At 35.0% G+C, this 12881-nt stretch overlaps 1 protein-coding gene across 1 annotated transcript; it reads right to left on the minus strand.

Annotated features, from left to right (window-relative positions):
* Positions 1-1897: 1897 nt before the first annotated feature.
* On the minus strand, positions 1898-11894 carry ddx55 (DEAD (Asp-Glu-Ala-Asp) box polypeptide 55). Its single transcript, XM_051120267.1, is given in 15 exon segments — positions 1898-2282; positions 3219-3350; positions 3352-3506; positions 3589-3757; positions 4057-4171; positions 5283-5375; positions 5463-5594; positions 6906-6988; positions 7237-7426; positions 9407-9556; positions 9635-9697; positions 9984-10075; positions 10179-10265; positions 11599-11649; positions 11731-11894. Coding segments are annotated over 15 exon segments (1794 nt in total). The 5' UTR covers positions 11839-11894; the 3' UTR covers positions 1898-2108.
* Between the last annotated feature and the right edge of the window lie 987 nt (positions 11895-12881).

Genomic DNA, 12881 nt, shown 5'->3' on the forward strand with positions numbered 1-12881 from the left:
ATATTGAGTAAAATAATAATAATAATATTTTTAATAAAAAAAAACATGTTAATAAAAAAATTAAATTAGATTACAATAAAATAAATAAAAAGTTTAATTTAATTTGAGGCCGAAAGGGAGGGTCTGCAGGGTCTGTTAAAATGTCCATGGAAAAACAGTTAAAAAATAAAATAAAATAAAAAATAAATAAATAATAGTAACAAATTAAACAAAAAATAAAAATAAAAAAAAAAACAATAAGCAAACAAACAAATATTTTATTTAAAAATAAAAATACTATTAGATTACAACAGAATAAATAAAAATATAAACGGATTAAATAAAGTATTAAAAAAATAAAAAATAAAATTAGGTTACAATAAAATAAATATAACTGTATTTTAATTTGGGGCCGAAAGGGAGTGCTACAGGGTCTGTGGAAATGTTTATGGAAAAACTATGTACAGTGAGCACTTCACCTTTGCCGAGATAATCCATCTACCTCACAGGTGTGGCATATCAAGATGCTGATTAGACAGCATGATTATTGCACAGGTATTGGCCACAAAAAAAGACCACTCTAAAATGTGCAGTTTTATCACACAGCACAATACCACAGATGTCTCAAGTTTTGAGGGAGCATGCAATTGGCATGCTGACTGCAGGAATGTCATCTGAGACCAGCCCCTGGACAGCTGCTGCAACAATCGGTTTGCATAACCAAAGAATTTCTGCACAAATTGTCAAAAACCGTCTCAGGGAAGCTCATCTGCATGCTCATCGTCCTCATCGGGGTCTCGACCTGACTGCTGTTTGTCATCATTACCGACTTAAGTGGGCAAACGCTCACATTCGATGGCGTCTGGCACTTTGGAGAGGTGTTCTGTTCACAGATGAATCCCAGTTTTCACTGTACAGGGCAGATGGCAGACAGCGTGTATGGCATTGTGTGGGTGAGCGGTTTGCTGATGTCAACGTTTTGGATCGAGTGGCTCGTGGTGGCAGTGGGGTTATGAGATGGGCAGGTGTATGTTATGGACAACAAACACAGATGCATTTTATTGATGCCATTTTGAATGCACAGAGATACTGTGACGAGATCCTGAGGTCCATTGTTGTGCCGTTCATCCACAACCATCACCTCATGTTGCACAGGATCTGTACACAATTCCTGGAAGCTGAAAACATCCCAGTTTCTGCATGGCCAGCATACTCACCGGACACGTCACCCATTGAGCTTGTTTGGGATGCTCTGTATCGGCATATATGACAGCGTGTTCCAGTTCCTGCCAATATCCAGCAACTTTGCACAGCCACTGAAGAGGAGTGGACCAACATTCCACAGGCCACAATCAACAACCTGATCAACTCTATGCAAAGGAGATGTGTTGCACTGCGTGAGGCAAATGGTGGTCACACCAGATACTGACTGGCTTTCGGACCCCCCCAATACAGTAAAACTGCACATTTTAGAGTGGCCTTTTATTGTGGCCAGCCTAAGACACACCTGTGCAACAATCATGCTGTCTAATCAGCATCTTGATATGCCACACCTGTGAGGTGGATGGATTATCTTGGCAATGGAGAAGTCCCTAACACAGATATAGACAGATTTGTGAACAATATTTGAGAGAAATAGGCCTTTTGTGTACATAGAAAAAGTCTTAGATCTTTGAGTTCAGCTCATGAAAAATGGGGGCAAAAACAACGTGCTTGTATGCATTTATAATTTTGGTCAGTGTAATTAGGATCTGAAGGAGCACTTGATAATTACAGACAGGTGTGTTTGATCAGGGTTGGAACTAAACTTTGCAGGAAGGTAGATCTCCACAAACAGGGTTGGGCACCCCTGATATAGATCATATATGCATAGATATAGATGATATACTTTGAAGAGAGACCTTTGCCTTGAAAACACTTAAATTTCCAATAGAAATCTTTATTTTATTATTTGTGGACATTGATGTATATGGTTGATAGTTAATACAAAAACACATTTGTAATGAATGCATCCTCCTTGTACAGTACACAGACAACCAGAATGAAAATAACACTGCTGATACAGCATATTTGCATATTTAAACCAAATGACAGTCAATTTAGATGCATAAGGTCACAGAAATGACAGCTCACTCTCCGTCTCCATCAGAACTGTCCGCTTCTGCTTGTTTGGGATGTGAGCGGCCCGCAGAACTCATGTGCTTGTCAAAGTCCTCTTCACTGATCTTTCCTTTCTTGAGCTTCTTCAGCAGACGCGTGTCATTTAAAAGCTCGTTTAAGTCTTCGTCGTCAACATCTGATTCCTGTGACCACACAAATATAGCATTGAGACTTTACAGAATAGCTCATTTGGTTAATTTAGAGCTACAAGGTTTTCTATTGTTATACAAGGACTTTTTATATTTAGTAAAAAGAAACAAACTGGGATTTTTTACTTTTTAAAGGAATAGTTCACCCAAACATGACAATTTGCTGAAAACATACTCATCCTCCAGCCATCTGAGATGTAGAAGCTGTTTCTTCATAGGAACAGATTTGGAGAAATGTAGCATTACATCACTTGGACACCATCCTCTGCAGTGAATGGGTGCCGTCAGAATGAGAGTTCAAACAGCTGATAAAAACATCACAATAATCCACAAGTAATCCACACCACTCCAGTCCATCAATTAACGTCTTGTGAAGCAAAGAACTGCATGTTTGAAATAAAACAAATCCTTTATTAAGGCGTTTTTAACAAGTCCTCTATCCATAATATTGATTTGTACAGTAAAAAAGTAATCTTGTTTAAATCAAGAGATAAATATGCTGTACTGTTTACAAGCTAAAACAGCTCTAAACTAATACGTCAGTGGATTTTGATATGAAGGGTGATGGACTTTTTAACTGGAGGAAGTGTTTTATGGATTATAGATTTGTATTTTGGCCAGATGGTTTGAAGATAAAACGTCTTATGATGGATTCGTTTTTTACAAACACACAGCTTTTGTTCTCAAGATGTTAAGGGATGGACTGGAGTGGTGTGGATTATTGTGATGTTTTTATCAGCTGTTTGGACTCTCATTCTGACGGCACCCATTCACTCCATTGGTGAGCAAGTGATGTAATGCTACATTTCTTCAAATCTGATGAATAAACAAACTCATTTACATCTTGGATGGCCTTAGGGTGAGTACATATTTAGTACATTTAAATTTTTGTGGGTGAACTGTTTCTTTAAGACAAGAAGGGTAACATACCTCATCCAGTTTTCTTTTGGCACTCTTCTTTTTCTTTTTATCCTTCTTGTTTTTCTGCTTGGACCAGGCTTTGTTCTTGATGAAGTTCTTCCTCATCAGCGGCTCTTTCTCTTTCAGCTCCGCCAGTCTTTTTTTGTCTCTGTTTTTCTCTGTTTTTATCTTTAAACCTGATGGTGTCTGTGTCGACGGCTTCCTGTTGGAAATCCGGGAAGGTCTTTCCTCTCAGTTCAGGCATTTTGGGCAAACGGAGGAGAGCAAAGCCACGGGCCAGAGTGGCAAAATCCAGGTCTGTACAAGGTATTAATCAATTTTATCAGGTGAATTATCTTGGTTATGCATCTTGTGTAAAGTTTAAAGCAACGTCACTCACCTTTAATACGAAATATCAGACTACACTCATGTTTGGCGTACGCCTGCACATATGACACAAAGGCTCTCATGCCCTTCTCAAACATCGCTCTGTCACCTAAAGCCATCGCCTTCAGTTTAGGCAGAATGTCTACCACGTCTTTCACTGGAGGATACGACTGAAGAGGACACTTGGGGGGAAAAATAAGCACAAACACTATTTTACAACCTTAAACTCAAACATATGCAAAAAAAAAAATTGAGAATCCAATAATATTAGGCACTTTATACAAACAAGTAAGAATTGGCACAAATGTCTGGTGTAAAAAAATTAAGCAATTCCCTGGGAATGCATTGACTGCAAAGCATCTGACAAACACATGCACGTAAATGTATTTTTCTAGGTTTAAATGCTAATTTTGCACCCCATTTTATAAATGCTAAACAGTCTGATCGCTTCTATATGAAATAAAGTTTCCCTCTGACTTACCTTTTGATTAATGGACAAGAAATTTACATACGTCTCTTCCATTGGCAGAAGAAAGACGAGTGCATTGCCCTGGTTTCCGATACGTGCAGTTCGTCCACACCGATGCACAAAGGAACTAATGGAAGAAGTATTAAATTTGATGACAAAAATTAGCAATGTATGCATAAAATTATGCAAATGGTGTATCACCTTTAAACGGGGTTATTTCAGTATTATGTATCTATAATTGTTGTATTTAAATTTTTATATATTATGTAATATTATGTAATTTTAGTCATTTTGTTATGTGCCTCTCATTTTAGTTTTTTTTTTCATTAGTATTTCTAAATAACTTTACATTTTTTTATTTCAGTTTTTCATCTAATATTTATATTTTTATTTATTTCAGCTTTATTTAAATTACTGAACATGATTTGTTATAGATTTAGTAAACAATAACAACAATGCTTTGAAATGCACTGATTAAAAGAAAGTGTTAACTTAGAATAAGGTTATATATATTACTAATTAAAATAAAAGCAGCACATTACATAAAGTGTTTTATAATTATGGTTAAGCGCAAGTTTAAAATAAACCAGAGCTCTATGCCTATTTAATAAATAGTTTTTAACTTTATTTTCTATCTGTTCTATCTTTCTATCTACATGTTGCAAATAGGAGTAACCTTAAAACAGGTATTTAGTGTTTTTTTTTTTTGGTGTGTGTGTGTATTATATTAGTAATCTACATAACATACACTATACTCTCAATGCAAATTTTATCAGCTTTTTGGCTGGAATTATCTTTTTTGTACTGTCCTTATCTAAACAAACCAATTAATAAATAAATATGCTTAAGTTTAATACTTAATGTTAGGAATTTGTTTTATGCATACAGTATGAGTAATATTAACAAAGACAGGATTCGTACAGAGATTGTAAAATAAAATTCCAGCACTTTCAAGGACTTTTCAAGTATCTCTTCAGGAATATTGCTATTTTCAAGGGTTTTCCAGTCATTACATTTCAAAAAGTCAAATTCAAGTACTTCAAGTACTTTAAGCACCTTGTACGAACACTGCAGAGATGAAGGACTTAGACACTTAGACTTAGTCAGCTGACTATATAAGCACTAAGCAAAGCATAAAATAAATCATATAATGAACTATTCCAAGCCTTTGTGAATGTAGTATAGACTCAAAAGAACATACTTTTAAACTCAAGTGTGTTCATGCATGTCCTGGTTACCTTGCACTGCTTGGTGGGTCATATTGAAGCACCCAGTTCACTTCCGGTATGTCGATGCCTCTGGCCATGACGTCTGTGCACACGAGAATCCCACTGTACACATGCATAATGCATTTATTCTTATGACTGATCTTTAATGTACTTTTTGTAAATAGCTAGAAAGGCACCACACTACATTACCTCTTCAGCGCCCGGAAATCTGCGAAGATCTTGTTTCGTTTATGTTTCATTTTCCCGTGGATGCAGTGGATGCTGACATTCTTGATCAAGACTTCCAGAGCTTTACCGAAGTACTCCACACAGGCACAGGTGCTGTAGATACAGAGAATAATATGGTTGAACAATATTATTTACACTACAGAGTGTGTAAAAAGATTTACAATGCTGACCAAAAGTTTGGAATAATTAAGATTTTTTTGTGTTTTTGTAAGAAGTCTCTTCTGGTCATCAAGGCTAATTTTATTAGATAGAGTAAAAACATATTTATTTGAGCATCTGATACAGTAAAAACGGTTTACAATTGCTGTTTTCTATTTGAATATTTTTTAAAAAGTAATTTATTTTTGTGATCAAAGATGAATTTTTAGCATCATTACTCCAGTCACATGATCCTTTAGAGCTTGGAGTCAGTATAGTATAATTATTATTATTATTATTATTTTTTTTTTTTGGAAAGTAATTTTAGAAATTAATACTTTTATTTAGCAAGGATGCTTTGATCAAAAGTGATGATAAAAACATTTATAATGTTACAAAAGATTTCTATTTCAGATAAATGTTGTTCCTCTGAACTTTCTTTCATCAAAGAAACTTTCTACTCATCTGTTTTCAAAATAATAATACTACTACTACTAATAATAATAATAATAACAACAACAACAACAAATGTTTTTTGAGCAGCAAATCAGAATATTAGAATGATTTCTGAAGGATCAAGTGACCGGAGTAATCATGCTAAAAATTCAGTTATGAAATCACCGGAATAAATTAAAATTTAAAATATATTAAAATAGAAAATAGTTTTTAAAGAGTAAAAATATTATAAATATTTCATGTTTTTGCTGTACTTTGGATCAAATAACAGCAGGCTTGGTGAGCAGAACATACTTCTTTAAACACATTAAAAAGTAGTGTATATAAAAACATTGGACTAAAAATTTAGTCCAAAGATTACGTTTAAGATCGGTAAGAATTTAATGTCTTTGAAATAAGACTTTTCTGCTCATCAAGGCTGCATTTATTTAACCAAAAATACAGAAAATCTGTAAAATTGCGAAATATTATTACAATTTAAAATAACTCTTTTCGATGTGAATATGTGTTAAAATGTAATTCATTCCTGTGATCAAATCTGAATTTTCAGCATCATTACTCCATTCTTCAATGTCACATGATCCTTCAGAACTCATTCTAATATGCTAATTTGCTGCTCAAGAAACATTTCTCATTATTATCATTATTTTAAAAATGTTTTTTTGTTGAAGTTGGCATTCAAAAGCATAGGGTAAGTTAGTCTTTTAAAAAAAATAAAAAATAAAAATACTTTTATTCAGTAAGGATGCATTAACTGGCCTAAAGTGACATTTAAAACATTTTGCATGTGGCAAAATCAGTCTAACAAACCTGAAGAACACAAGCTGCTTCTCATGTTTGTGCTGCCTAAGAAACGCCACCAAAGTGTTGAACTTCTCCTCCGCCCGACATATCTGCACATAAAGAAGAAAATCTTCAGATAAATTACTCCTGAAAAAACTGGGAATTAGTTCAGACAAGCTTATATACCAACCCAACTTGTTCATAAAGAGAAAGGAATGTAAATTAAAGGTGAAAGCACAATCAATACTAATTTCATGTCATAATTAACAGAGCAGTTATCATTTCTGAAACGCCCCATGACAAGGCATGCATGTGCAGTAGAGTCCGTACTGACTGCAGTTGGCTCTAGATGACTCACTGTGTAATAGTTGCTGAGTCTAGCTGGTGTTTTCTGTACGCTGGAGGCCGCCACACCTTTCTCCTTCACTGTGATTCTCACAGGGTTGCGTAGACCGGCCCTCACCAACTTCTCCAACTCTTGCGTCTGTGTGGCGGAAAAAAGCCCTGTGCGTCGCTGCTTGGGTAAATACCCCAGAATAGTGTTTAAACTGTGGAAGCAAAGAAAAAAGCTGCATTAGATACTTAACCCTTAAAGACCTAAAACATTTTCGGGGCACCTGACACGCCTGCACTTTTCCAGACCTGTTCTAGCAGTCAGCATCAAGTGCTATATATCATTGTAAACAAGAGTACTTGAAGTTTCAGTCTAGCTCATTCTCTAACAGTGAATGAATTTCCAACATTTTAAGAAAATCGCAAGCAACAGTTGGAGGTTTTTTACTGTGTACTCAAACAGAAACTTCTGAAGCTTGGATTTTTTCCTTTAGAAAGTTGTATTTGAGTGTTTTACACTTCCAAATAAAATTTTGTCTACATATAACATTCCCCAAGCAAGTAATAGCTATTTATTACAATATTGTTATAGGCATATTTTTCAGTGGAAAAACAGGTCTATTTAGTTTACTGACAACATAGATGTGTTCACAAATGTTTAGGAAGTAAAGTAAATAAATAAAGTAAAAAATAGTTTATTTTTTCAGATAAATATAATTTTCAATCAGAGAACAACAAACACAAACAGTGCAGCATGTAGTGAAAACAACTGCACAAATGGTCTTGTGTAACAAATATACAAACAGTGCAAATGATTCACAAACTACACACAAAATATACAGAGTGCAACAGAAAAAATCCGGGACAGCGCATAGCCACGTGAAAACAAAAATTCCAGTGTTTCATCCGATATGTACCGCTGTTTCATCCTTGTTTTTGGTTTGTTTTATGTCAAAGTGCTCTGTCGTGTTTTTCTGTGTTTTTTCAGAGCGTGCCGTCATGCAAATGTGTCATTTTGTGTTTGTTTTAATGCATGCACAACGCATTTTACTTTCACTTTGAGTTTGTTCAAATTTCCAAAAAAACATGCTAATTGGTGGTTCAAAAGTCCAAAACCTATGTTTATTGGTTGAATACATGACAGTTTGAATCAATCTGGGCAAGGGGGTGGGACTAAACAGCAACAATTGTTCATGTTTGGCTCAGAGGAACGAAATGCATTGGTTTCTTCTGACGAATCAACGCAATCAAAACGTGATGACGTAATCACGTTCACTACGGAGCCTCTGAACATCCAAATGAGACAAATGTACGGTTAAAAAAAGTGGAGAATCTTTTTAAAGCATTCAGATTGCATTAGTGGTTTAAAAGTTATTAAATATTTAAGAAGAATAGTTCTTTTTAGCCACGGGCGGCTGTCTCTGTCGTTAATTCTGGAGTTACACTCTTGATCCTGCCAGTCCTCTGTAGTGAATGGGTGCCGTCAGAATGATTGTGACAAAAACATCACAATAAACCACAGGTAATCCACACCACTCCAGTCCATCAATTAACATCTTAAGAAGCCAAAAGCTGCAGTTTGTAAGAAACAAATCCATCACTAAGACATTTTTCATCTTAAACAATTGCCTTCAGCCAAAACACGCTTTCTCCAGCGAAAAAGTCATCTCATCTGAATTAGGAGAGAAATACTCAGATCAGTGGAAAGAGTCCAAAACAGCTCTAAACAAATATGTGGACAGGAGATGGCCTTTTTTTATACTGGAGAAGTGTTATTATGGATTATAGACTCATATTGTGGCAAGAAGCAACAGTTTAATATCAAAAACCTCTTAATGATGGATTTGTTTCTTACAAACACACAGCTTTTTACTTTTCAGGGTGTTAATTGATCGAATTTGTTAATGTTAATGTTAATCGAACATTTTTATCAGCTGTTTGGACTCTCACTCCATTGGTGAGCAAGTGATGTAATGCTTCATTTCTCCAACTATGATGAAGAAACAAATTCACCTACATCTTGGATAGCCTACAGGTGACTAGATTTTATGCCAATTTTTATTTTTGGGCGAATTATTCCTTTAAAGCACTATATTTTACTATGTCTATTACAACAAAAGTGACTCAACAGAAAGTGTGGTACCTTAGATGTTTTCTGACAGGTTTTTGAGAGGCTGATGATTTGAGATCATTACCTGGCTTCGAAGCCCATATCCAGCAATCTGTCTGCCTCGTCCAGGACAAGAACATCTAGAGATTTCACAGCAGTGGCCAAATCAAGCCCATCGGCCTTCCTCCTGAACATGTCCTCCAATCGCCCAGGGGTCGCAATTATGATATTGGCTCTACGAAGTGCACATAACATTGTTTTTGCTTATATTATTCCAGGTTTGGTTTTAGAAAAGAGCAGTCCATATACTCACCCCTGAGTTTTAAACTTCTCTACATCCTCAATAGGGTTGCTTCCACCAATTAAAAGAATCTGTCTAAAAACAGACACACATTTTATAAGATTTACAAGCCAAAACCATCAGACAGTAGAGTAGCCCCCAGTTAGTCCCAGACTAAAATGTAATTCTGAGCTATTTAAACTGAAAGAAACTGTTTGTAAAATATATCAGTGCCTTTGTTTTGTCTCAAGATGCACGGCAGTAATGTTTTTTCTCAGGCATGTTTATAAAAATTACTTAAATGTCTCAGTTAAACTATGGCTTGATCCTGGCTTAGTCTAAGCCCTGTCTGTGAAACCAGGCCTAGATGTTTTAATCTCACCTAAACTGGGGAAATCCTTGCAGAAATCGTTCCATCACCTCGCTGATCTGCAGTGCCAGCTCACGGGTGGGTGTTATGATCAATGCACCAACCTGACAACACATTATAGTAGAAACTGAGATGAATTACACTGATGCAATGCAGATATAAGAAGACAGTGTAAAATAAATGTCCTATTATGATCCTAATACAGACCTGCATCTTTTTTAACTTCTCTTCTCGCTTTAGGAGAATTTCTAATGCAGGAATCACAAATGCCAGGGTTTTTCCACTGCCAGTCACCTGAAATGACAGTAAATATTATGATACACACTTCTAAAAGTTTGGAATAATTAAAATATTTTCATTTTTTGAAAGAAATCTCTCATGCTCACCAATTAATTTGATCAAAAATTAAAGGGGTCATCGGATGCTAAGTTCACTTTTACATGTTGTTTGAACATTAATATGTGTCATTACTATGTCATTACTCCCGACATCTGAGCCGCTGAAGATGCAGTAGATTACATTTGTTTGTGAAGGGAATGCGCCTCCCGATCTACATATATCGCTGTATGTTCGCGCTAATCGTTCATGATCCAGCTTCACTTACAGCAGAAGTGAGTATAAGCGTTTTTTCATGAATCTTTGCGATCGCCTTTCCTAATAATGTGCTAGTTAGGAAGTTTAGTGGCTAAACGCAGCTAAATGCAGCTAAAGTAAACAGGCTTGTCTCTCCACAGAGAGAAGAGAGGGGCGGGGCGAGCAGAGCTCATTTGCATTTAAAGCAGCCACGACCAGAATGAGAAGGTTTTTGCAGAGCTGATTTTGGCAAGGTAAAAAGGGTGTTTTTTTACACAACCATTGAGAATTTGTAACCAAAGTATATTATAGACTTTTCATTAAGACCCTGAGAATCATATCAACTTGTGGAAAATGGGCATCCGATGACCCCTTTAAGTAAAAAGTTTGGAAAAAAAATACAATTTAAAATAACAGTTTACTATTTTAATATATTTTAAGCATTTTTAGGACCTCATTACTGCAGAAACAATATTTTAATATCCTGATTTGGTGCACAATTATTAATATCAATGTTGAAACCTGCAGCTTAATATTTTTGTGGAAACCGTGATACATTTTTGTGATGAACAGCATATTTAATCAACAGCATTTATTTGAAATCTATTTTTTGCAACATTATAAATGTTTTTACAGTAAATTTTGATAAATTTAATGCCTCCTTACTGAATAAAAGTATTAAGTTCTTTATTTGAACCATTTTGAATGGTAGTGTATTATGGTTTTTGACAAATATGAAGCAGCAAAAACTGTCTGCAACGTTGACAATAACCATACATGTTTCTTGAGCTCCAAATCAGCATATTAGTATGATTTCTGAAGGATCACGTGACACTGGAGTAATGATGCTGAAAATTCAGCTTTGTATCAGAAAAATAAATTATCATTTAAAATGTACTCACATTAAAAACAGCTGTTTTAAATTGCAAAATATTAATATTAACCTCTTTTTTCAAAACATTAAAACAATTAGCATTTACATATAAAATATATTCTCAAACAGCTGTCACATTACGATAAAAATATTCAAATATTCAAATATTCAAATACTCACCGCTTCAGCAGCCACATCTTTATTACTCATAAAAAGAGGGATGCAGGCAGACTAAAATCGAGAAAAGTAGTTAATATAACGTAAATAATATGATTAGAAACATGCGAGTACATTTAGTCTGAATGTTAATACCTGAACAGGAGTCATATATGTAAATTTCAGCTCTTTAAGAGTCTGTAATATGCTCTCATGTAATTTCACGGGCAACCTCTCCCATTTTCCATCGGTAATGTTTTCCATAGTTTATCAGTTTAGATGAGTCTGATCCATGAAAGTAAACACATGAGGAGAAGATGTGTGCTACACACAATACGCTCCGAACGGGAAACAAGCGGCTGCTGCAAACGTTCCGCATCATCACTGCAGGACACCGGTCTTCCTTCAGAGGGCGCTGAATGAGAGCCGAACTGCATCACATTCAAAACTCTTATCTACCACCATCAGTGTTGGGGAAAGTTAGTTTTAAAAGCAATGCATTACAATATTGAGCTACTCCCTAAAAAAAGTAACTAATTACGTTACTTAGTTACTTTTTATGGAACTTTACGTTACTTTTGAGTTACTTTTCAAATCTGGGCAGGGCTTGCTTGTTTGTTTTTAATATAAAAAGTTCTATTTTTGGCAAATGTAAAAGCGTTTTCACATCACAAGCCTCAGGCTTTGAGAAAAGTAAATTCTCGTCTGTACAGTAGACCGAAGAAGCAAAAATATCAACTCTTCAGCAATAAAAAAGGAAAACAAATGTTAGATTATCTTGAGTAATTTTTGCTTGTTAGTATGGTTGAATTGGATCATCAAAGGTCAGCAGCAAAGACATCGGTTTATAAAATGGTATTAAATGCATAAAGGATATTTGTATTATTTAACATATTTAATTATTGCAGGTTTGCGTCATATTCTGAGCTGAATTTCACTGTTTTTATTCATTTTGAGGAATACTGAATCTGTGAGTGAGATAAATTAATGCATGTTCACATTTAGTCTAGAACAAACATCTTACTCCCAATTTCTCTCAACATGGGGAAAGGAGAGCTTTTAATCAATAAATGGGGGGAAAGTAACTGGCGTTACTTATTTGAAAAAAGTATCTTGGATATTTTCTTGTCAATTAAAAAGTAATGCGTTGCTTTACTAGTTACTTGGAAAAAGTAATGTTATTACGTGACTTGCGTTATTTGTAATGCGTTACCCCCAACACTGACCACCATTATATTGTTTAAATAAATTCTCTATTTGTGTCTGGCCTACAAAATTATAGAAATTAATACTTTTATTTACCAAGG

Source organism: Labeo rohita, chromosome 10 (assembly GCF_022985175.1).
Source record: "Labeo rohita strain BAU-BD-2019 chromosome 10, IGBB_LRoh.1.0, whole genome shotgun sequence".
NCBI classification, from domain to species: domain Eukaryota; kingdom Metazoa; phylum Chordata; class Actinopteri; order Cypriniformes; family Cyprinidae; genus Labeo; species Labeo rohita.